This window comes from Mustela nivalis (genome assembly GCF_964662115.1).
Source record: "Mustela nivalis genome assembly, chromosome: 10".
Classification (NCBI taxonomy): Eukaryota; Metazoa; Chordata; class Mammalia; order Carnivora; family Mustelidae; genus Mustela; species Mustela nivalis.
This window is the reverse complement of record NC_139029.1, coordinates 11,286,984-11,310,060: the sequence shown is the minus strand read 5'-3', so window position 1 is coordinate 11,310,060 and position 23,077 is coordinate 11,286,984. Positions and strand designations below refer to the sequence as shown.

Genomic DNA, 23,077 nt, shown 5'->3' with positions numbered 1-23,077 from the left:
TCACAAAGGTGTTCCAGGTCAGGGCCGCTCCCTGCCTGTTGTGCAGCGCATTGCCCACTAGGTGGCACCAAGGAGCCAGTCGGGTGCTCAGAAGCCCCAGGCACTTAGCAGTGTCCACCTTGACAGCCTTTGCTCCCAGGCTGCTCCCCCACTGAGCTCTAACCCTGCGGCCAGTGGCCACCTGCACTCCCCAGTCTCCCAACACCCATCACTGCGGAACCTCTGAGATGCTGGCTGCTCTCAGGCCTCAGACTGGCCTCCCCTCCCTACCCCCCTCTGCAGGAGGGGCAGAGTGGGAGCGGCCCTTCAGAAGCACTTACCTTAATAGCATCTTTGTGCCATCTGCTCAGGGGCTGGCAGACAGGTGGAAAGAGGCAGCTTCAGGTCCCAGGGTGGGCATTTCTTCTCTCCCGGACACTTGAGGTTAACAAAGGTACCCCTCCCCACCCTGGCCCGCCCCGCGCCTACTGTATCTTGTCCCTCTGACCCCAGAGAGGCTGGTTGCCTACAGGGGGTGATTTCTTGGTTGCCTACAGGGGGTGATTTCTTGCTCGCCTTCCCCAAGCCTGGAGGCTGTCCCCGTGCTCAGGCGTGTAGACCCAGCATGTCAGAGGGGCTTAAACTAGAAACGAATTGAAGGAATCTTGAGTCCAGCCTTGTCCCTTCCCTCATCCCTGCTCAGGTGGGGCAGCCTGACCCCAGGAGTCCCAGGGCCTCCATTTTTCCATTCTCAGCTGTCCTCCCCGTCCTCAAAACAAGGCAGCTGCGACCAAAATGCACTGGGAACACCTAGGACTTTAATGGATACTTAGTAACCACTTCTCAGCTGAGGACCCTTTTCCAAGGGGGTTCGAGCACATTTGAGCCGCGTCTGCCGCTGCCTCAGAATACTTTGAGGGATGGGCATGGCTTGGGGGAGGGACAGGCAGGCCATCGGAGTGCTGCAGAATGCGATGACTGGGCTGTTCGCGCTGGGCCAGGGCTAGGCTTGGGGCTCGGGCACCATGTTCCACCATTTGAAGGCAAAGGGCACCCGGCGTATGTTGGCGCAGGCGCAGAAGTCCCCGATTTCAGTCAGGTAGCAGTCGAAGTCCTCGATGAAGGTGCACTGGAAGCCCAGGGGCTCTAGCAACTGTCGGATCTTCTCTTCCAGGCAGCAGATGCCCTTGATCTGGGGACCAAAAGGCTTGGGGATGCCCAGATTCTTGTCCATCACGATCATCTGCAGCTGTCAGAGAGAGGACGGGCCAGGCCAGGCCGGGGTGGGGTCTGAGCCGTGGAAGAAAGCCCCTCGGTGGCCAGGGTCGCCCACACTCAGCAAACACAGGGCATCTTCTCGAGCTCTGCCCCTTGTGGACACCAGCCGACCTCGGCAAAATCCAACTCCCTTTTCCTCAACCTTCCCGCGTCCCTGACGTGTTTCAGCAAAACCGAAATCCTGTCAGGCCACCGTCTGGCTCTGCAGACCTCCCTGGTTCCTTCCCCTACTGCGTTCCTCTTGCTCTGGACAGGAAGTTAACTTCACACTAATCCAGGCACCTCTCCTGGAACGCAGTTCCCTCCAGCGCTGGCAGTTGACTTGTGTCCATTTCTCATTTTTTAAAAAAAGATTTTATTTATTTATTTGACAGAGACCACAAGTAGGCAGAGAGGCAGGCAGAAAGAGAGGAGGAAGCAGGCTCCCTGCTGAGCAGAGAGCCCGATGCGGGGCTCGATCCCAGAACCCTGGGATCATGACCTGAGCCGAAGGCAGAGGCTTTAACCCACTGAGCCACCCAGGCACCCCCATTTCTCATTTCTTAATTCCAGCCTCTTTTCCTCAAACACACTATCCCCCCCCCCCCCCCCCCAGCTCCCCAGCCCTGCTCCCAGGGCCACGTTGAAACCGAGGGCTCCTGGGTCTTCTAGAATTAAAAGCTACCCCTGTGTGACTAATGAATGCAGGGTCTGTGTCCCTGGGACTCAAAAGAGGGTAAGCAATGACCCCATTTGTGAGGTGGGCATGTAGCATCGCTCCCTCAGGGTTGAGGCTGAACCCAGAGGCTCGTCCATGGCCATTGCTTGGCCTGGGACCTGCTGGCCGGGTCTGCTCCCCGAGGCCGCGTTCCCTGAGCGGGGAGGGGAGGACTTCACCTCCCTTCTGCAGCCACTGCTGTCTGCTGTGCCGGAGGCTCTAGTCCAGCATCAGGGAGGTGAGGAGAGCAGCCAGAGTGAGCAGGGCAGCCCCCCACCCAGCCCAGCCCCTGCGTGCCTCACCAGGTTAGGGAAGTAGGGCCTTGCGAACAATTTCGCGGTCTGCTCGTTGGAGGGGACGTTGGTCAGCTGCTCTAAGCAGAAGAGCTGCGGGATGTCGATGATGTCCTTCTCCACCAGGCCCAGCTCCTTCTTTAGGATGTCACGGTTCAGGTTAATGCACTTCTGTGGGGCAGGAAGGAGACGGGAGTGGGTGGGGAGTGGAGAAGCCCAGGGTCATGGCCTGAACCCCCCGCCCCCGTCTTCATTCTGCTGGCAGGCACGCCCTCTCAGAGGGCACACAGGTCCCTTTGGGGTTGGGGAAGCAGGGAGGGGAGGGCTTGGAGAAATGGCCCGGATCCCACAGCTGGCCTGATGCTACTGTAGCACGGGGCGTTCATGTGGCCCTCAGTCCTGGCCAGAGTGGAGGAGCCGGGCTGGGCCAGGCCAAGGCCAGAGGAAGTCCGCTGTGGGCACACTACTTCCTGCCTTAGGAAGGGACCTGAGCAGCTGCTCCCACACTTACAGCACGTTCTTGCCCTGACCACCTGTTTCCTGGGTCTTGATAATAAGGCTCATGACCTCCACCCCAGGACAGGAGTCACTGGAGCCCAGATGGTGTTTGACCCATACCTGGCCAGTACCACCCTGTTGTCCCCGGAGACATTCCCTGTTCAGCGAAGGTCAGCACCACTGCCCAGAATGCCCCTGGGTGGGCATACGCCGGGAGCCGCCAGGCCCCAGGGGGTGAAGTGGTTTGAGCCATGTGACCTTGGACAGGCCCTTGCCCTTTTCCGGACTTGTGCTCCCCGCTGGAATCTGGATAAGCTCTTTCTGGGAACTCCTAGCCAGTGGTTCACGCCGAGGCCTGAGGTGCTGAGTGGCCGAGAACACAGCCCATGGGCCACTCCTGGAAGCATGGAGAGGACCCTTGTCCAAGTCTCTGGAACTCCGAGCTTCCTAGGGGAGTTGGCGGGAGGGGGCATCCTCTATTTTCTGGTCAGACGCCAGGCGACTTGAGTGGCCCAGAGCCTGTCTTTGGGGGTCAGACCCGCTTCCCCCTACTCCTAGGCTTAGGTTCAGACCTGGGCTTGAAGGCTTGGTACCCACCTATGCTTCAGGGGGTGATCAAGGATCATAGTCCCTTTAATGATGCTTGGGCTAAGTAGCTGCTCATTTAGGACCTTCTGAATTGTCCATGCCTCTCCCCACTTTTTGGAGATGGTCCCTCACGCTGTTGGCTCCTACCTCTACATAGTTGTTCTGCTTCCTCAGGTTTTCATCCGTTAGAAGTTGGTTGATGGTGCTGGCCTCCCGCCCTGTAGGCAGAAGGCAGGCGCGGGGCAGGACTTGAGGCCGGGGAGCAGTTCCTCCCAGCACCGGGCCTCCTGGCCTGTGTATTGTTGCCCCTGGTGACCCTGACAGGTGACCTGGCCAGTCTCCAGAGACTACCTAGGTCACCTGTCACCTCCGGGAACTGAGGTCAGGGTCCTTCAAGCCCAGGGAGGACTTTTGCTGCCCCCCAGCCTCTCTGGCCCTGGTAGGAAGGAAGGCAGCTTGGAACAGGTGAGCGGGCAACTCCAGCCGGCACTCCTCTCTCCCCTGGGCGGCTCTATAAACCACGTGACCCAGACCCCTCCTACCTGGGGCCTTGACTAGATTATTTAACTGTGTGCCTCTCAGTTGCTTTGTCTTTAGGACAGGGATGGCCCGCTCGGGACCCAGCTAAGGTAACAGGGTCTTTGGCATGTGGGGTGTGAAATGTGGCTTGTGCTAAATATCACCTTCTAGAAGAGCTCCTGGAACCCTGTGACTCACAGGCTTCCCGGTGACCATGAAGCCGCACCTGGAGAAGCAAGGGGGCTAGAGAGCTTCCCAGCAACCCCTCCCTGGCTTCCCACAGACTTTCAAACAGGACAAGTGTGCCCCAGACACACCATCTCTGCCTGTCCTTATAGGTTTTCCACAACATGCCCAGGGCACCCAGGAAGTCCCAAAGCTCAGGTACTTGACTCCATGTTCCCCAAGTAGGTAGATGTGAGGGTGACACCTGGCTTTGCTGCCTCATCTCCCCAAAGTCCCCTTCTCATACACTTGGCCATCTTCCTCCTCCGGAACCCCTAGCATCTCCAGAACAGCCCTGGAACAAGATGGTCTCGGGTGCTACACATGAGGCTTCTGTGCTGCCCTGGGACCCTGCACCAGGAGGAACAATGGCCAACCGGCGCTCTAGAAGGGACATCCGGGAGGAGGAGCTGGTGTCTGCTCTGGTGCTGAGGGCTTCGCTCACCGTTAGAAAGGAGCTGGTCCTCCCGGACCTCTTCTAACAGAGTCACGTCTCCGTATCCCTCCTTCTTTTTCTCCTCGAACAGTCTGTAGCAGGAGCTGGGGCTGGCCAGGAGCAGCCAGAAGCCCTAAGAAACAACTAGGGTCAGATGCTTGCTTTCCTTCCAGAAGCTTCTAAGGGGCTTTAAAAGGGAGGGGAGACCCCCCGCCCCCGTCCGCCACCAACCTTGTCTCCCTCACTCTTGTCCTGCGTGGGGATAAAGCAGAGGAACTCATCCACGTGGCCAGCCATCAGCCAGTCTGAGAAGAGCTCGACCGGGGCCTGGACTCGCTGGGCGTAGAGGAAGTCACGCAGAGCCTTCCCCATGTCTCGGCCCTCCTTGCTAAGGGAGACACGGAATGACCAGCCTTGAGCCAGCACAGTGTGGGTTGGCCAGCTCAAGATCAGTCTCCCTTGAGCTAACTGGCTGTTCTAACCGCTGGGCTCAAGGGACTAGTCCATAAAGGACAGGCTGGCTAAGAACCACTTCCTCTGGCCCAACTCTGGACGGAGCCAAGGGATTCCAGCTAGATCGGCTCTGAACCCTGGGGCACAAGTAGCCCTTGGATTTAGGTGAACTAATTGAGCAGCCTTCCAAATCTGAAGCCAGGAGTCACCACTTGAAAGGATGAACAGTTCATCTGCTTTTTCTACCTGTAGTCTTCTGTGACAGTCCAAGACTCAAAAGTCCCGTCTTGCCAACTTAAATAGTCCAGAGCAGGGGCGCCTGGGTGGCTCCGTGGGTTAAAGCCTCTGCTTTCAGCTCAGGTCATGATCCCAGGGTCCTGGGATCGAGCCCTGCATCGGGTTCTCTGCTCAGCGGGGAGCCTGCCCCCCACCTGCCTCTCTGACTACTTGTGATCTCCATCTGTCAAATAAACAAACAAAATCTTAAAAAAAAAAAAAAATAGTCTAGTGCAGGTGATCTGCGGAATTATGCAGGAGTTGGGGAGGGGGGCGGTCCCTTCAGTTTGAAGGCAGCTGGTCCCCGCTGGGCCCCGCCTGGCCTCTTGCCTCACCTGGGGTAAAAGGAGCTGCCGATGAGGATCCTGCCTAGGGGGTACTCTTTGCCTTCCGCCTTCACAGGGGGGGACACCATCAGGTTCCCAATGGAGTCCATGCTGGCCACCCTGTGGTCCTTGGTGCATTGGATCACGTAGCCAACCCCTGGGCTCTGGAAGGAGACCCAGTGGGGCAGGGCTGTTAGGAAGGATGGGCTTTAAGCCCCAGTCTTAGCCCTGATCCAGACCGCCCAGTAGATCCCCACACCCCCTGCCCCCAGAGGCCACTGGGGCCCTCTCCCCCTGGGAACCCCATCCCTCCTGGGCAGCTGCGGGGCCTGACAGGTTAGATGGAGTTTAGATCAGCCAAACCGAGCCCCACACCAGGGAGTATTTCATGGGGAAGTCGTCCAGCGTGAGGACCCGAGGGGTGTCGAGGACCAAGGAAACCGTCTTGTGGGGAGCCTGGGTATAACAGAAGGCCATCTCGTCCTGGAGGGGATAGGAAAAGGAGTCGAGTCACCTGGCACCATCACCTGCTCTCCTGCGTCTGGCTTGCCGGTCACACCTTGCACACAGGCCACCTCCAAGGGGCAGCGGGGGGCTAGGCAACAGGAACCCCCTTCTGTCAACTCCTGCCCAGCCCTTGGAAATCCTCCGCTCAGGCATCCCCTTCTTTGGGGTTTTCCAGAGCCGTTCTCCTAGGTGTCCTGCTTACAAGCTGCGTCACCGAGATCCTTCCTTCTCTTCCCTCCCGCACCCTGTCTGTGAAGGAGCCTTGGTGGTTCACGGTGCAGGCGGACTGCTCTCCCTCACCATTTGGAGGAAGCCACCGTGCTTGCCGTGACCGCAGCCCCCCGCGGCCAGTGCACTTTCATCCTCGCCCCTGCCTAGGACCGGTTCTCTAGTTCTCAGCCAGAGAAACCTAAATCAGAGCATTTACATCTCACTTCACACCTTTCGACATCATCCCACCTTGTTGTGAACTCGTTTCTCTCCCTTACCTTGTCTTAAAAGATCCTGAGTCTACAGTCTGGCTCTTTCCTCCCTCTGGCCCTTCTGCTCTTCCTATGCTCCAAGGACACCCCCCCCATTAGGCGCTTCACATCAGCTGTGCCTCCCCCCAGAGAGCTTTAATGTCTAATAAACAGCCAGCCCCCCATCTCCAGATCTTTGTATGGCCAGCTCGGTTTCCTGAATTTGAAGCTTTTCCTCACCACCCAAAATGGCCTCGTTTGGGCAAGAGACTCACTACAGCATCTCTCTGTCCCAGCACTTAGAGCCCCATGTCCTGCTAGCTAGCACAGGAGCACGACCCGTCCCATTGTCCTGTGGCTGTAGCATGTAGACTGGTGGCCAGTGCGTGGTCTTTGGGGAGAGGAGAGCCCCAGACAGCAGGGCCCTGCCGGGTTGACCTGGATGCTGTAGGAGGAGCCCTGCCCCAGCAGCCAGGAGGAGAAGGTGTCGGACCGTTCGCACCTGGGCGCTCTGTGGTCTCAAACCCGCGCATTCTGGAACAGGAGGGGAAGCTGGACACTAAGCTCTCTCTTAATGGCTAGGACTTGGGCAAGCCCTTCCATCTGAGCCTCTACTGAAGTTCTAGAAACAGACACTTCTGGTTTGTCTGAGCTTTGCTGGACAGGTTGAAGAGACACGTGATGCTGGGCACGTGCACCACCTGCAAGGCTCCTTGCCCCTCCCCCAACAGGTGGATTTCCCCAGGTGGGGTGTTACCTGGAGCCACCTGCCCAGGCGGTTGGGGTCCTCGTAGACAGATGCCACCTGGATGTTGCTCTTCTCGCTCAGCTCCATCACCGTGTTCGCAAAGCCTTCGACCTGCAGCTCTCTGCCGCAGGAGAAAAGCCAGCCCTGGGGAGGCCAACGGGGGCTCCCTCCACCCCAGTCATGGCCTCACTCTTCCAGGGCCAGGGGGCACCTCCTTCCAGTCAGGAGAGCTCACGCCCCTAGGCCCGGGGTAGGCAGAGCTGCTGTGCCCCGCTTCTTGGAGCACGAGCTGGTACTTAGAGTGGGTCTCGCTCAGCAGCACTCAGCACACAGCAGAGTCGAGAACTGCCAGGGTCAGCCCCTGCTCTGCTTCCCTAGGACTCTGCTTTGTCCCCAGCCTGTGGTCACACCCCATGTGTGCCTTCCACCCCGCCCCAGGCTCTCCCACCTCAGCCTACCCAGAGGGGCTCTTTTTCTCCTAAGAAGCCAAGCAGCCAAGTGCCCCCCACCAGCCCTTGGGATGGCCAACAAGGTTGCCATATTGGTATGGTTGGCAGGGGACAGGGGCAGGTCTCTGACCCTGGGGATCCTCGTGTTGTTGGGCATAATAGCAGGCTTATAGGACCACGATGGATCTCTGTTCCATGTTGGAGATGAACAGATGTGTTCGAGGCAGGTACTAAGACCACTCATTTTATACACAGATCCTCAGGAGTCGAATGCAAGCAAGGTCACACTACTGGGAAGTGTTAAAGTTAAGACTCGAGTCTTCCAGGTGTCAAAGTTAAAACTCAAGTCTTCCAGGCCCAAGACTCCCTTTGTTATTCTGGGCCCCTAAAGAACCTTACTTCTCCAGTCAACACAGAGAAGGCTGCAGCTAGCCAACCAGCCTGACAAAGTCTGGAACAGTCCAAGGATGTGTGCTGGTGGAAGGTGAAGCTGGGTCAAGCTGTGCCTGCATACCACCTCTATGGGGGAGTCCTAGGAGACCAGGCATTCAACAGATGGCTGAGTGAAGAGGAATCTTTAGATATAAAAGACAAGGTAGGGGCGCCTGGGTGGCTCAGTGGGTTAAAGCCTCTGCCTTCGGCTCAGGTCATGATCCCAGGGTCCTGGGATCGAGCCCTGCGTCGGGCTGTCTGCTCCGTGGAGAGCCTGCTTCCTCCTCTCTCTCTCTCTGCCTGCCTCTCTGCCTACTTATGATCTCTGTCTGTCAAATAAATAAAATCTTTAAAAATAATAATAATAATAATAAAAGACAAGTAGACGGATCTGGTGTACGGATTATCTGTTCTTGGCAGTCCGTCAAGCTCTTTCCCTTCTTATACTGAAACCCGGTGTTCCTCTGGGGACCCTTCTCCCTGGAAGCCCTCCCATGGAAAGGCTATCTTTCTTCTATCTATCTTTCTTTCTTCTGTCTTTCTTCCCCCAGTGGACCTGGAAGAGAGTCGAGTTCCCCTTCTTGCACTACCTCCAAGATCCCCCCTCTGGCAGCCAGTTCCAAAACCTCCAGCTCTGGCTCCAACTCCCCCTTGCTGGGACCCCTGGTCCTCAGCTGCTGTCAAACCCCATCTTTCCAGTTCTTGGCCTTCCTCATTTGGCTTCATAATTTTCCCCTTGCCCCTTTGCTTGACAGAACCCCAATCCTGGTTAGCTCACTTCTACAGGTCCTCTTCCCTCGAACTCAAGTTACCAGAAATAGTTGGCGAGAAAAGCCCCTGGGGACGAGCTGAACTTGTCCTTAGCACCCGACAGCCGTCCTTCTCACCCGTCCCTCACCCGCTTGCTCTGCTCTCCCTCCTGGAGCTGTGGTTGAGCAGTCCTCCCGCCTATCAACAGGACCTGTGCGCGCAGCCTACCAGCGTGGCTCCTGGAGTGGCCTTTCCCCTGCTCGGATTTGACCTGCTCTGCTGGATCATTAAGTCAGCCTCATTCACGGCTTCCCACTTTAAAAAACAGCCCGCCCTTGGCCGCACACCCCCGTCTTGCTTCCCATCTCTGTAGAGTTTTGCAAAGGACTCCCCCTTCCCGTTCGTCCCCTCTGTGCTTCCGAACCCACCAGGCAGGATTTCTCGCTGCACAGTGAGTGGCCTCCATCTTGCTAAACCCAAAGGGCATTTCTTTCTCCTCTTGGTTTCACACAGCTGGCCCCTCACCTGTTCTCCCCCTACCCTTAACCTCTGGGTCTCTACTCTCCTGGTTTATTAATCAAACCTCCTCTCCCTTCCCATTTGCCTCGCTATGATCTTGTCCAGAGCGGAGTATTGGATCAACCCAGAGCTCACCGCTCAGTTACCTTTCCTGGGTTCATCACTCCTCAGAGGAGCATGGCTAGGCCTGGGCTTTGAACGTGCTCCACCAGCCAGGGGCACTCAGCCTCATCTTGAGCTTCCCGACTGTCCATGGAGCTCCAGAAGTTAAGAGACCCAGTGGGCCGCCCCAGCTCTAAGTCTCTGGGAAAAGCAATGACTCTATCCCAAGTCAGCAACGGCACTCCCATTCACCTTGCTGCGGACCCCAGACCCAGGGGACAGTCTTGTCTCCTGATAGCCCATGCATCAGCTCCCCTGGCCCAGGGAGAGGAGGTCTGCCTTCAACGCACCCCTGAACCTAACTGGGCTCCCACCCCGTCCTGTGCCGCTGCTACCTCCAGCTTGCGCCATTGCAACAGCTGAAGCGGGTCCTGCCTTCTGCTTGTGCCCCTGATTTTCCAAGTGGCCGGAGTGACGGGTTTTGCCAGCCAGGGTCCTCTGTCTTCTCCTCCATAGGTATTTGCCCACCTAGCTAGGACGCCATGCCTGGCTTCCCTGCAGCCGGGGTGGCCCTCTGCAGGCCATGAGCACACGAGAAGTAGTTCAGAGACTTCCAGACCTCAGTGGCGGCACAGGACAGCTCCTCCCGACTTTGACTCTCCTGCCTTCCTAGGGCCTGGGGCATGGACACGGACATGCCCGGGGCCCAGCATCCGTCACAAAGATGGGAAGGCATCAGCAGAAGACTGAAAGGAGCCAGGGCCGCTCTGTGACTGAACAGTGCAGCCCTCCTACCTGTGGGCATCGAGGCGGGAAACGGGGTCTGTTCCAGCTCCTGAGGCCCTTCTGCGTGGGTCCTGCCCTCCTCCTCCTGGCTCTTACTCCTGCCTGCCCTTTCCTGGCTCTCTGGGCCTCCCAGGAACATGGGCCGGTCCTTCCCTTTCCATCCTCCACCCCGCTTTCTAGCACCGGCCGATACTTGAAGCCCTGGTGTCGTCCGCCTCCCCACGAGAGCCGGGGAGGGAGGCTCACAGTCACGGCTCAGTCCCCGGCACTGTTCGTGTTTAAAAAGGACTCCCGCAAGGACTTCCTTGGGGATAGGACTAGACAGCTCAGGCAGGAGGAGCTCACTAGACATGGGGAGGAGTCTAGTGATCTTGACCCCCACCTCCCACCCTGCAGACGGACCTGGCACAGAATACCAGGAAGGACCTGGCACAGGGACCTGAGGGTCTCTTACCTGCACAGGTAGACCTCTAGAGGCATCTGGGTGCTGGGAGTGAAGACACAAGGGGCCACCCGGAACACCACCGTGTCTTTGTACGCCAGAGTCTCTGGAATTGACTGGAAAATCACACCGGGTCCCGTTGGTGAGCCGGTTCCACGTCGCCCCTCCCCCCAGCCCCAGGCTGTGCACCCCTGCCCACCTCTGGACCCTCCCCTGTCCTCTGCCAACTATTCTCCCACAGGAGGCACAAGACCGAGACCGTAGCTCTGTCTGCACCAAGCCTGGTCTCCCCCCATTGCTGCGCCACATGAGAAAGGCTTCCTCCCCACGCGGCCCCTGGGAACATACCGGGTCTTGCGACTCTTCCAGCAGGGAGACAGAGTAGGAGACGAGGCCCGAGAAGCTGGCAGACGGGAACTCCACAGCCTCCACATAGAAGGTTTCCTTCAGGGGGCTCTCGAGGGGAGTGAGGGTGTAGGTGGACCGGCCAGGCCCCAGCAGTAACTCAAAGGTGCTCGAGCTGTCTCCTGAGGACAGAAGGGACGGGCCAGCTGCTGACATAGCCCGGTGCCCATCTCCCCCTCGGACGGTCGGGGTGCCAGCTCGTTCCTCCGGGCAGAAGCCAGGCCGGGAGCTTTGGCCGAGGAGGAACGAAGCTGGCTTTTCTGTCCCCGCATTTCTGGTGTGTGGGGCTTAGGGGACAATCAAGTGTTTGTTCACAAACAAGGGCCAGAGTTCAGCAGCGCTGTTCAAAGCCCTAGCACACGTATCACAAGGTTGGGGCTCGGATGAAGATGCCGGCCTTCGAGGCTCCGGATCCGGGGTGAAGGCCAGAGGCAGCTGGCCCCATTCTCGGACCAGCTTTGGGGAGGAAATCCTAAAGAGCTTCGAAGGGGAGAAGCAGCCAAGGTGGGCTTGGCAGCCTCGTCTGAAACAGCAGACCCTCCTCGAGTAAGCGGCAGGGAGGCTCCGGTGGGAACAGCCTGTCGGACAGGGCAGACCTCGGATCGTTTCCAGAGAAGCTCAGGAAAGCGCCCATCCGCTGTGCGGGTCCCAGTACCCTCAGGCTTCTTGGGGGTGTGAAACAGAAAACCACACACAGAACAGAGAAGTTGACCACACCCTGCGGTTATCTCTACTAAACTCTGTTCACTGTCCATTTGCAGAGATGGTCCTGACCCGAAGCCACCAAACTTCCCCACCTGACCTTCCAGCCACTCTCCTTGACCTTCCGACCCATTCCCAGCATGGCCACGCTGCCCTGATGGCCTCTAGACTCCAACTCCAGGAAATCCCAGTCTCGGTTTCCCTGAGTCACCAAGAACCATCCGGGCACCACATGCCTCTGCACAGCGGGGGCCAGCTGCCTTGGCCTCGGACTCCACCACGCCACAGATGGCTGCCGAGGTCACTGCCGTCCCCAGGACAGAGGCACGGCTCTGGTTCACTGACCTCTTACTCTGGGTGATGGCACTGCGGTGGCCTGCGTGGTGGCTGTGCCCCAGATACTAGCTATGGGGCACTCAGCAAGAAAGCCTTACAGGCCTGGGGTGCCAACTGCGGGGGACCCCAGCTTCTGCTGGCCGCGTTTGGGACGGCTTCAGCTAGGACTGCCCCTGGGGACTCCTGCCTCTAGTCGGCCTGAAGGCTGCCCTTGCTGGCCCGGAGCCAGGCCTCAAAGGGGCACACCTGGACAAGGTGGAGCCTGCCACCAGGACCCCCAAAGCGGCCCAGCACAGGGACACAGCCCTTCCAGCAGGCTGTGCAGGTTCACAGCTGCCTGGAGCATCGCCGGGTTCCCAGCCGTCACAACTAGACTGTGCTGGACACCGCTTGGCGCCCCAAGGACGTTCAGCAGCTTCAACTGCACAGGGCCCTGGGCTCCCCATGGCCCCTGCATATGAAGCTGATGCTCCATGGCGTAGTGGGGCTCAAGAGGGGCTCAAGAGGGGCCCAGGTCTGCCTGCTGCGGGCCCTTCCCAGCCACTTCAGTCCTTCTGTGGCTGGCTGGGGGGTGGGAGGTCTCTCTTCTAGCTGTTGGTTTTTAAGCATAGCTGATATTTGGTTGTGGCTGTCCTATAGGCCAGGAAGCATGGCGGAGGCCCGCGGACTCCTATGCACCCTCCCCACATTTGATGCAGGTGCTGTGACTGTCAGCCCCATTTTCTGGGTAAGGAGGGAGAACAGTACCTGAGCTTCCAGACAGGCTCTTCCTGCCTGCATTCCTGTTCGCACTCAGCTCTTAGCTCCCCTACCCTTGAACTCAAGCCACTCCCCAGCCCCTGCTCAGTCCCTGGCTGTCCATCCCTAGCAGACTTGGAGAACAGGGAGTGAACTTCCCCTTCTAGAGCTGGGACCCCAGAACCCAGTCAATATGGATGTGAGTCGTGCTTTCTCCCTACCTTCTAGGACCATGAGGGTCTGTCCTCAATACTTCTAGCTCATGTCTTCATCCTTCAAGAATCCTAATCCCTTTGAAGCTTACTCTAGCAGATCACGCCACCTGCCCCCGTCCTCGCCGCGCCGTCCTCCATAGACTGTTCTAGCCCTGGTCCGTCTTCCCCACGATTGTGGTCATGGCTGGTCACACCATAGCCCAGCCCAGCCCAGCCCATCCAGTCTGCGCTGTTCCTTGACCTCATTGCCATGAGACAGCCCTGCACCACCTCAGATGTGCCTCCCCATGCTCACGGCCCGGACGTCCCCTCCACACAGACCATCTGCATGTTCCTGCCTTTTTAGGTCACCTACACGCCCACCTCCATGATTCTTCACCCCAGCCCCCACCCTGCCAACTCCTCCCTCTTTCTGCCCCTCCCCTCCCTTCCCATTCCAAGAACTACGCCTGCTCTCTTGCACACACGCCCGGTCCCTTCCCACCCCAGGCCTCAACTCCGAGTAAGCCAAGTCTGCGGAGCACTTTCGTACCCGAGCAGCCAGAGGAACCACAACGCTGAGAGACCACACTTAGGAGGGGACCAAGCCTCAGAGCTGCTGTCACTGCGGCTCAGAACATGATTGTCACACTCCTGTCTGTTAGTGATCCTGTTTCCAGGGTCCTCCGAGGAGGATGTTCTCCTCCCTAGTTTCCTCCTGAGTTGCTCCCTCACCCCCACCCCTGCTGGACCCCACCCCCCACAAGATGGGCTACGTTCATCTCCAGTCACTCCCTGCTCCCTCCCAGCCCCTAGTCACCACCTCCCCACGGTTCCCTTCACAGCACACTCGGCCCACGTGCCCATCCACGGTCTGTCCGTTTCACTTCCAGCCCCACATTCTTACCAAATTCATGAACGACGGGCATGTTGAGAACTGTGACATTACCGCGGATTTGATTACCCTAACAACAGCATCAGCCCCGGCCCATCGCGGCCCTCATGAAAGGCTTCCTTTCCTTGCTTTCTAGAACTTTCTCTGGCTTTCTATTTCTCTGCAAATCTCCCCTCAGACTCCTTTGCCCTGACAGTTGGACACAGGTGATGAAGTACACCTTTAGCAAGGTACACAAGTCATGGTCTCGGTTATCCGTCCACAAGGGAACACACTGGGCCAGAGCATCCGCATGGCCTGAAGCTGGCTTAGACCCAGCATACAAGTGGAAGCCCCTGAGCACAGGTCAGGAAGCAGCCGAGGCGTGCTCTCCAGGACTGGAGACCAGGGATGGTCGTTCTAGAGCAGAACCTTCCCTAGTCACCCAGTGGAAGCTGAACTTGGCTTCTCAGAGAAGGGAGCCTACTGGCCCATGCCTCCAGAAGCAACGTTAATGTCAGTTTGATGAATACAGAGGCACTGAATGCTAAGTCAGTTTAGTTACATCAAAAACTTGTTCGTTCGAGGACATTTTGCTGGACACGCCCAGTTCTGTTTTCTGAACCAACAGCCCTTGGGCCTTTATCTATAGGATAGGAACGTGCACCTGCCTTCCAGGTTGGTAGGGCTACAGGCGGGCAGGGTGCGGTGTGATGCCAGGGACAGACATGCGGGCACAGCTGCCACGCAACTCCTTGGCCTCCGAGTTCTGGAAACTCAATCTAGTGGGGCCTTGTAGAGGAGTGAAGACGGCCCATCCCGGCAGGAGTGATTGGGAGAAGAGCTTAGCGGGTCTGTATAAGGCAATAGCTTTCAGCCAGTATGCATTTCTTATCTCCCAGCCGTGAAACCTTGCTGGACAGGCACTGCTGTCATCCCTGCTGGGGAAGTGGCTTGAAGGGACACTGACTCGCCCACATGTATAGCCCGAGGAGAGGGAGATGGCAGCCGGAGGGTCTCAGGGACACAAGCATGGCCCTACCAGGCCCCGACCTGCAGCCCCCAGTCCCTGCACGCCTCCAACAAGGTCCCTGCTGGGAACAACCTGGCCTCGGCTCCCCCCTGGTGCGTTGGAAGAGAAGACAGAGCTGGATGTGGTACAATCAGGAAACTCACTTTGGGGCCGGTAGACTCTGGCCTTCTCTGCCTCTTCCTCGGAGGTGTGGAGAAGCAGTCGGTATTTCTTTAAAGCACAGCTGGGCCCTTGAACATTCAGGGTCATCTGGGACAGACTCTGTATTTCTGGGCAAAAGGCAAGATAAAGCCAGTGCTGCAGGGGTGGAGGGAGGAGGGGAAGGGGCTGTCGGGCCAGGGCTGGGGCTCCTATATCAGGGTCCTGGGGACCCTCTGCCTTCTGCTCTGGCCCAGCCCTGCAACAGGTCTCTGCTCCCTGCTTCCCCACATGGCCGCGGGCAACTTGTCATCCTGGGGTCTGCCGGGAGTTAGGATGGCCGTGACCCCAGCTGGGGCCAGTACACAGCCCCTACAAACTGAGAACAGGGCCTGGCACGGTCCGCTCAAGGAGGGTCCCCCGCCAGCCTGGGTGTGAACCAGGGCATCCCTTTATACTGCTAAGACCCAGAACCTTGGTGCCAACCACAAGGGAGGACCAGATCCAAGACTGCTCTTGCCTAAGACAGTTGGGGCTCCTGGCCCAGGTCACAGGAGGGTTTTTTGGAAGATGCTTGCAACCCTCGGTTTGGCCTTCTCATCTAATGTGTGAAGCCAGCTAGATCATCCCCATTTTACAGATGGGAAAGCGAGACCAGGGAAGTTAACTTGCTCAAGTCCATAGCCAGGAAATAAGGTTGCTATCCCACACCAGGACCCATGCTGCCCCCAAGCCAGAGCCATGTGGACTCTTTCTTCCTAGTTATAAGCTTCAAGCCTCTGACAAGAGACTTTAGGCTCAGAGTGAGGACACCCTTGCCTGGCATCCATGGCAGCAAAGCCCAAGGGAGAGGTGGGTCCCAGGAGAAAAGCGGCAGCAGTCCCAGGACAGCAGCCAGTCCTCACCTTCTGGAAGGAACACCTTCGTGGTCTTCTCGTCTACAATCTGGTTCTTGTCGGCAGGGCTGCAGTTCACAAGCAGGATGGCACCCCAGCCGCTGGGACCCCAGACCCAGTTTTTCTGCAAAGACGACAGGAATGTTGACTCAGGAAGAAGCCAGGGAAATCCTGCTTTCCAGATGCTACCCCACAGCAGGAGTGGACCTGAGGCTTTACAGGGGGACTGGGACCTCTTGGGGAACTCAGGCACTTAGAAGCAGGCAGCATCAGGGGAGTGGGTGGAGAGGCAGAGAGGAAGCTGGGTCGGGTCACGGCTCCCCGCCTGATTTCAGTGCTGAGCCGCCCGGTCCCACACAGGGGGCCTGTTCTGGTTCTGGTTGACCGTACAACCAAGCTAGGATGGGGACTTAGCGTCACCAGACATTCTAGCTTTTTCTTTTTTCTTTTTTTTTTTTTTTTTGAAAGAGCTAGACATGGACTTCTGTTTTGTTTTTAAAGATTTTATTTGACAGAGAGGGCTCGAGCACAAGCAGAAGGAGTGGCAGGCAGAGTGAGAGGGAGAAGCAGGTTCCCTGCTGCGCAAGGAGCCCCATGCCCGCGGGGCTTGATCCCGGAACCCTGGGATCATGACCTGAGCCGAAGGCAGACACTTAATGGACTGAGCCCTGCAGGTGTCCTGGACTTTACCAACTTGGATTGTGTTGGAGCCATTGGACTTCGAAGACACTGTGTGATCTAGACAGTCTGTGGGCCCGCGCCCTTCCCCGGGCCGCCTCACCTTAGCCTGCTTGTCACTGGTCATCTGGACCTGCCCAGTACGGTAGATGTCCACGTCCAGGGAGACCACTGAAACAAGAGAGAAAGTTTCCACCACCCAGATCTGCTGCATGGAGCCTCGGAGTGCCAGGTAATCCCAGCAGTGCCCAAAGCTGGGATCAGGGATGCCCAGCCTTTCAGGCATGCTGTCAGCTTAGAAGAAAGGTCCTCCGAGGCCGACTGCTTCTCTGAGCGAGCCTGGAGAGGACCAAGTACCCGCGTGTCTCCCCCAACCCCCTGGGAAGTCACAAAACCAGCCAAGGTGGTCCTGATCCATCTCGTGCCTCTTAGACTACCCAGGTGACACTCCCCAGAATGAATGATGTTCCTAGCGCTCTGGAAACCTCCTGGTGCTCTAAGACTTAGGAAGGGCCAATCCACAGCATCTCCAAGCCTCTGAGAGCAGAGGGATCCAGGCTGGGCTCGAGGATCATCACCGAGGCTCCTCCTACAGTCTCCACACTCCACCTTCCACTCCTCCCCACCGCACGCTGACCACCGTGCAGCTTTGCCCTGGCTTTATTTTCGTTCACAGAGCGGATCACCTGATGTGCTCTACCCCAGCTGGAATGCCAGGGCCAGGAGCACAGACCACAGTCGCCGTGTGTACTTAGCCCCTGGTCAGGGATGCTCAGGGACCAGATCCCTGCTAGGAATCAGGTACAGTTCTGGGTCCTACGGACATGGCAGCGTGCGAGACAGGCTCGGTCTTCTGCAATCTTGGGGATGGGAGTGTGAGGGCACACACGTGTGCGCGCGCACACACACACACACACACACACCAGTGGTAAGGGGTCAAGAAATGAGTAAAATGCACATTATATCTGATGGCAAAGTGTTGAGGAAACAAGGAGGGGCTTGGGGGGGTCGTTTTAGTTTTAGACAATCCGAAGTCTGCTAAAGAGTTGAAATATAAACAGAGGCCAGAAAGAGGGAAAAAAAAATTGGTGTTATTTTTGGTAAAAGCAATTAGAACAGGAAGTGTGAAGTGGTAAGTTCAAGGGCCCAGGGCAGAATGAGCATGGAGAAGAGAAACAGGCCCCCGGGCAGAGGTAGACACCCAGCTCATGTAGCTTTTGTGAATAAAAGGGACGCCAGCTTTCGTGCGACTATGCAGAAGAAGCACCAGAAGGCTCTGATCTGAGGAGACATTATCAGATAGCCTTCTGAAGACACGCTGCTCTCGGAGCCAGGTCAGGAGTGGACAGTAGAACAGGAAGGCCAGGGTTCCCACGCGGGGAACCTGTGCAGTGACCCAGGTAGGAGAGGATGGTGGCTCAGATCAGCCAAGAGCAGCCAAGGTGGCTCGTGGCTGGATTCCAGCGAACTCTGAGGAATCAGCAACAAGACATAAGGACCGACAGGGGTGGAGGGAGAGGGAAGAGGAACCCCCAGGGTTTAGGCCTGACTGGCTAGAAGGGAGGACCACAGTCCACGGCGATGGGAAGACCACCAGGAAGGTAGATGCTGGAGGAAAAGGAAACCGATCTGGGTCCTCCTCCTCTGCCACCATCTTCCCAGAAGTAGAACCAGTTCCATTCGGGATATAGTAAAGATGGAGACGTTGGTTAGACATCCAAGAAGTGATGCTGGGGTCAGCGGATACCTGCGTCAAGCTTGTGGGAGATGTCTGGCTGGAAAAGTTTGGGGGATCTCCTTCAAAAAGTTTGAAGATGATCCAGAATCAGGTTTAAGAGAACAGAGGCTCTCTCTTGTTCCTTAAGACAGTAGACAGCATAGTTTGCTCCTACTAAAGGAATAGAGGTTCTGGCTTGTTCTGGAATGATCCAGAAAAGGAGTGAGGAGAGGAGTAGAGGCTTCCTCCATCATGAAGTTGAGGAAGGAAGGTTCTGAATCAGTGGGGAGAGGACCGGATGTGAGAAAGTGAACTTTGCACCAGACCCACCATGGTAACACGGGAGGCAGAATGCTGGTTCGGCCGAGGGTAGGCAGGCCAGACAGTAGAAGCTCAGGGAATTTCCCATGCCTGTGCTCAGGGAATGAGGTCAGCGGTGAGTGAGCGTGGCTGGAAGGGACTGTGTGAATGGGCACGTTGGGATGGCCCATGGGAATGGGTCCATCCAGGACCCACAGGAGGGGTCTTCTTGCCAGGAGAGCCCCTCCCCACCCCCCAGGGTACTCACCGATGCTGGTAAGGCAGAGGACAGCCGTGGCCACAGGGACATCCTCATCAGACAGATAGTAGGAGACGGAAACCTGTGGAGACAGCACCCAGCACCCATGGGGGGGATGGCGGGGGGAGCAGGAACGGGACCTTGGGCTAAGCACCCACAGCCAGCCATTGGACTTCAGCCTCCGTTACAGCTTCTGCTGTCAGCCAGGGGGCTGGGGGGCAGGGCCCTCCACGTGCTGGCTGTCTCTGGGGCAGAGAGCGCTTCTCGGGTCCTCTGGGCTCAGCCAGGATGCGTCACAGCTGTGAGTTTTCCCTGGGAGCTGCGTCGTGCTTCAGGGTGCCCTGTGCCTCCTAGGGAGGGGCCGCTCTGGGCAGAGGGCAGCAGCGGACGGGTACTGCCCATCGGTCTCTTGCCAGTCACCAGCAGACCGTTCCAGTAAGTTTTGCCGGCCGAGTGCCCTGGTCCTGAACGGGCCTTCATGTTCTCACTTCCACTTCACAGTGGAGTCAGCTGGACAGCTGAGCCGCAGAAGCTGGGGCTCCCCCGGGGGCTGACTTAATTGGCAGAGGGTGTGGTCTGGGAGGTGAGTGTTAGAGTCCCAGGTGGTCCCAATGACCCTGTAGGAGCCATCAGAGGCGGTCCTAGAACCCCCCCAACAGCAAACCCGGGAGCTGGCTTTGCAAGGAGGTCACCCTCCTGCCACCAGTGGTGCCCCATTAGGGGGACAGCTTGCCCAGGAGAAAGAACACGGCCTTGGGCTCAAACCCTAGATCTGCCCCCACTAGAGTCACATTTTTCAGGTTGAGAAAGGTCATCCTGTGCCTCAGTTTCCACATATGGAAGATGGGGGTAGGGCTGACCTCTTGGAATAGAACCCCAGATACCCAGGACACAGCATATGCATTTACTACATGGTAGCTCCTCAGTTTCCTTAAGCTCTCCAGCCTTAGGAGACTAAAGGTCCCGAAGACCAGCTTTAGCCAAACAAGGCCATCTGAGTTTTGCTGCTAAAACCTTTGAGCCAGATGTGCAAAGCAGCTTGTTGGGAAGCTGGCCCAGGATCGTGGTCAGCAGCATGGAGCTGGAGCCAATCACGCCCTCCCTCCCCGCTTGTCTGCATCCTGGGGTCACCGAGCGCCCCCCTCACAATTCTGATGCAAGCATTGAATGGCAAGCAAAACACCTGCATGGTTCACAGACTTGGGGCCCCAGGGAAACACCAGCTTCCAGGAGGGAGCCCCTAGGGGTTGGGTTGACCCCTCCCCCAGCTAGGGGGTTCTCCCTCACCTCCACGCCCAGGCTTACCTTGTCACCGTCGATGGCAGAGCTGGGGGCGGTCATCTTCACCAGCACGTCTATGGGATGTGACAGAGGCCACCGGGTCGGGGCAGCCTCCTCTCCACTCCCTGCCTGGACTGTGTTGGGGACATCCACCAAGACCCCCGGAGAGCCACTGACCGTGAACGACTTGCACTTCTCTGGGGCACACCTGGTTGGTCCAGCAAGGAGACAGATCTCAGGGCACAGGGGTCTCCATCCTTAGACCGCAGGGCAGGTGGCTTGGTGGGGCATGGGCCCGGACCATGGCTCCCCTTGGGGTGTTGAGCCAGAGGCCAGCTGGCCAGGACAGGTTTGTGGACCTCCATCTTCAGCCTGTTCCTGCCTTCTTCACCCACTCCAAGGAGCCCGTGTCCTTCACCCACCAGCTCTAGCCCAGACCCCGCCCCCCAGTGAGTCTCCAGAAATTACCAAAGCTACATCTTATTTGTAAGCCCGTGGAGGGAGGAGCCGTTTGTATGAGCCAGAAGGGCTCCCCATAGGGGGAGAAACAGGACCCAAGCCTCGGGAGGTCCACGTGGTGGCTCTGGGGAAGACTCAGCCTCCAGAACAAGTTCCACCCCTCCCCCTCCACTAAGGCTCCAATTTACAGGAGCTCCCCCCCACCTTAATTAATCCTCATGGCCTCCTGGAGAGCCAACCTCACCCCTGCTTCCCCAGTAAGGGCACAGGATCGGCAAGGCATTGTTTCTCTAAGGTCCCACAGCCCATACGGGGCTGAGGCAGGATTTAGGTCAGAATCCTGCAGCGTCAGGATCACAAGGCCCGTAGAGACCCCAACCAGGCTCCTGGAGATGAGGCAGGAGCCAAAGGTGCAGAGAAGGGCAGTGACCCCCGCCTAGCCTAGGGGTACCCCCGTACATGAGGCAGGCACCTGCCCCCCCCAGCCAGAGCCCCCAGCTCCTCACCCATTGATATCCAAGCAGATTTCCGTGCCCAGGACACACAGGGCATGCACCGGGCTGTCCAGAGACAAGCGGACGATGCTCTGGAAAGACATGGCGCGGCCTTCTAAGCCGTCAACCCTCAGACCTGCAAGACGACCCTGACTCAACACAGCAGCCTCACTTAAACCCCAGGGCTCACCTGCGTCCTCCCCTCTTATGGGTTCAGGGCCTCCCCAGGCCACTCCCTTGTTAAGGAGGCTTCAACAGCTGCCCAGGTGTGGCTGATTTTCCCCATTGAGACTTGCTGGGGTCGGGGGGGTGGCATGGAGGAGCAGGTGGGGTCCAAGCCCCGTGGCTCCTAATCAATCAGGCAGCTAGTTCCTACAGATCCAGGGCCTCTGAGGCTGGCTGCTTAGGTCTCTGGCCTTGAACTAGAAGCAAGAGGGGCTCTGGGGAGCTAGGGCCGGGGGCAGGGGTGAGGGTAGGGGCAGGGGGCTGGGCAACCTGGCCATGACACCGCAGGACTAACTCGGCTGCAAGCTGCTGTCAGGAGCAAATATCTACAGAGGGTACATGGGGTTTCACGCAGGAGGGCAGCGCGCAGCAGCATCGCCAGGCACCGGGACCTCAGCCCTTCCAGAAAATTCCCGAGGTGAGCCGGGCAAAATAGCTGGATCAGTGGTCCTTGATGCATGGTGGTTGCAGAAAGGATCAGGAGGCTTGTTAACATTATAGACTCCTGGGCCTGGCCGGTCTGGGGTGTGGTCCAGGTGGTGGGGTGCTTCTTGTCCTCAGGGGTGGCAACAACTCCCAGAGGGGGCGGGGCAAGTATTGCTGGAATGAATGAGCCGAGGAGTCCCTGCTGAGCCCGGTTCAGCAGCTGCCTCCCATCGTCCCTGAGCTCACGGAGCAAAGGACCGAGGATGGCTCCCGCACCAGGGACCCGCCAGCTAACTCTAAAGCAGGGTTCATGACATGGTTTAAGTGAGGGTCTGTGGTTAAGTCTATCTGTTCTTGAATAGGTACCACGTTCACAGGGTCCCGAGTTCAAAGGGGGGCTTGCAACAGTGTCCCTCCTGCTCTATCTCTCACCCACCCAGTTCCTTCTGGAGGCAGTCAGGGGCATGGGTTTCTTCAGTGTCTTTCCAAATAAATGTGATGCTTGAGCAAGCAAACACCATGCTTATCCTCCCTCCTTATTTTTATGTAAGTGGCAGCAAATGCTACACAGTATCTATATCTTGCTGTTTGCATTTCATAGTACAACTTGGAGAGAAGTTCATCCTGGCAGCATGTGAAAAGCATCCTTATCCTTTTTTATGGCTGCTGGAGCCTCCCAGCAGAGCCACACTGCGATGGGTAGAAATATTCATTTTCAGTCTTTGACACTGACACACGACGAGGTGGTGTGTAACCAGTGTGTAACGGCACAGGGGGCGTAAGCTGGTCCTGCGTGAAGTCTGCTCGGTCAGCCAGGGGCTTGTTAAATTCAGGACAAAAAGTAGAAGTATCCCTCCCTGGAAGCATTAAGCATGCAACGTACCTGTCGGGGTGGCTTTACTTAGGAGGCTCTTGGAGATTATGGGTCAGCCGGGAAGACCCGAAAAGCCCTTCTGTTTGGGCTGAAAGTGGCAAATATTAAACAGGTGGCCGGTGCTCAGCACCCGGCTCACACACACGCCAGCCGGAGGTGGGCCGGAGGGAGGGGGTGGTCGGGCTGGGAAGGGGTTGCTGAGGGCTGGGTTCTGGCTTCTGGAGCCAAACAGTCTGGGAGCTCTGTCCCCCTTGAGCTCGGACAGCCCTGCCTTGTGCAGGGTT

General features: G+C 57.7%; 1 protein-coding gene across 1 annotated transcript; it reads right to left on the bottom strand.

The window, feature by feature from the left end:
* Positions 1 to 775: 775 nt before the first annotated feature.
* On the bottom strand, positions 776 to 21,398 carry PADI6 (peptidyl arginine deiminase 6). Its single transcript, XM_082685588.1, has 16 exons — positions 21,281 to 21,398; positions 20,340 to 20,523; positions 19,044 to 19,116; positions 16,862 to 16,929; positions 16,090 to 16,204; positions 15,190 to 15,315; positions 11,113 to 11,291; positions 10,777 to 10,880; positions 7,294 to 7,405; positions 5,944 to 6,051; positions 5,578 to 5,732; positions 4,745 to 4,901; positions 4,523 to 4,646; positions 3,481 to 3,551; positions 2,257 to 2,418; positions 776 to 1,228 (listed from the first exon to the last, which is right to left on the bottom strand). Exons 1-16 carry the CDS (start codon positions 21,370 to 21,372, stop codon positions 983 to 985), a joined length of 2,076 nt encoding a protein of 691 aa, XP_082541714.1. The 5' UTR covers positions 21,373 to 21,398; the 3' UTR covers positions 776 to 982.
* Between the last annotated feature and the right edge of the window lie 1,679 nt (positions 21,399 to 23,077).

Bases quoted from the DNA above. Each gene is read 5' to 3' on its own strand.
- PADI6 (XM_082685588.1), bottom strand. From the start codon at position 21,372: ATGTCTTTCCAGAGCATCGTCCGCTTGTCTCTGGACAGCCCGGTGCAT. The intron at 19,117-20,339 runs GTAAGCCTGGGC...CTGTCTCCACAG, and splicing joins CTGCCATCGACGGTGACAAG to GTTTCCGTCTCCTACTATCT. The intron at 16,205-16,861 runs GTGAGGCGGCCC...TCGTCTTTGCAG, and splicing joins CCAGTGACAAGCAGGCTAAG to AAAAACTGGGTCTGGGGTCC.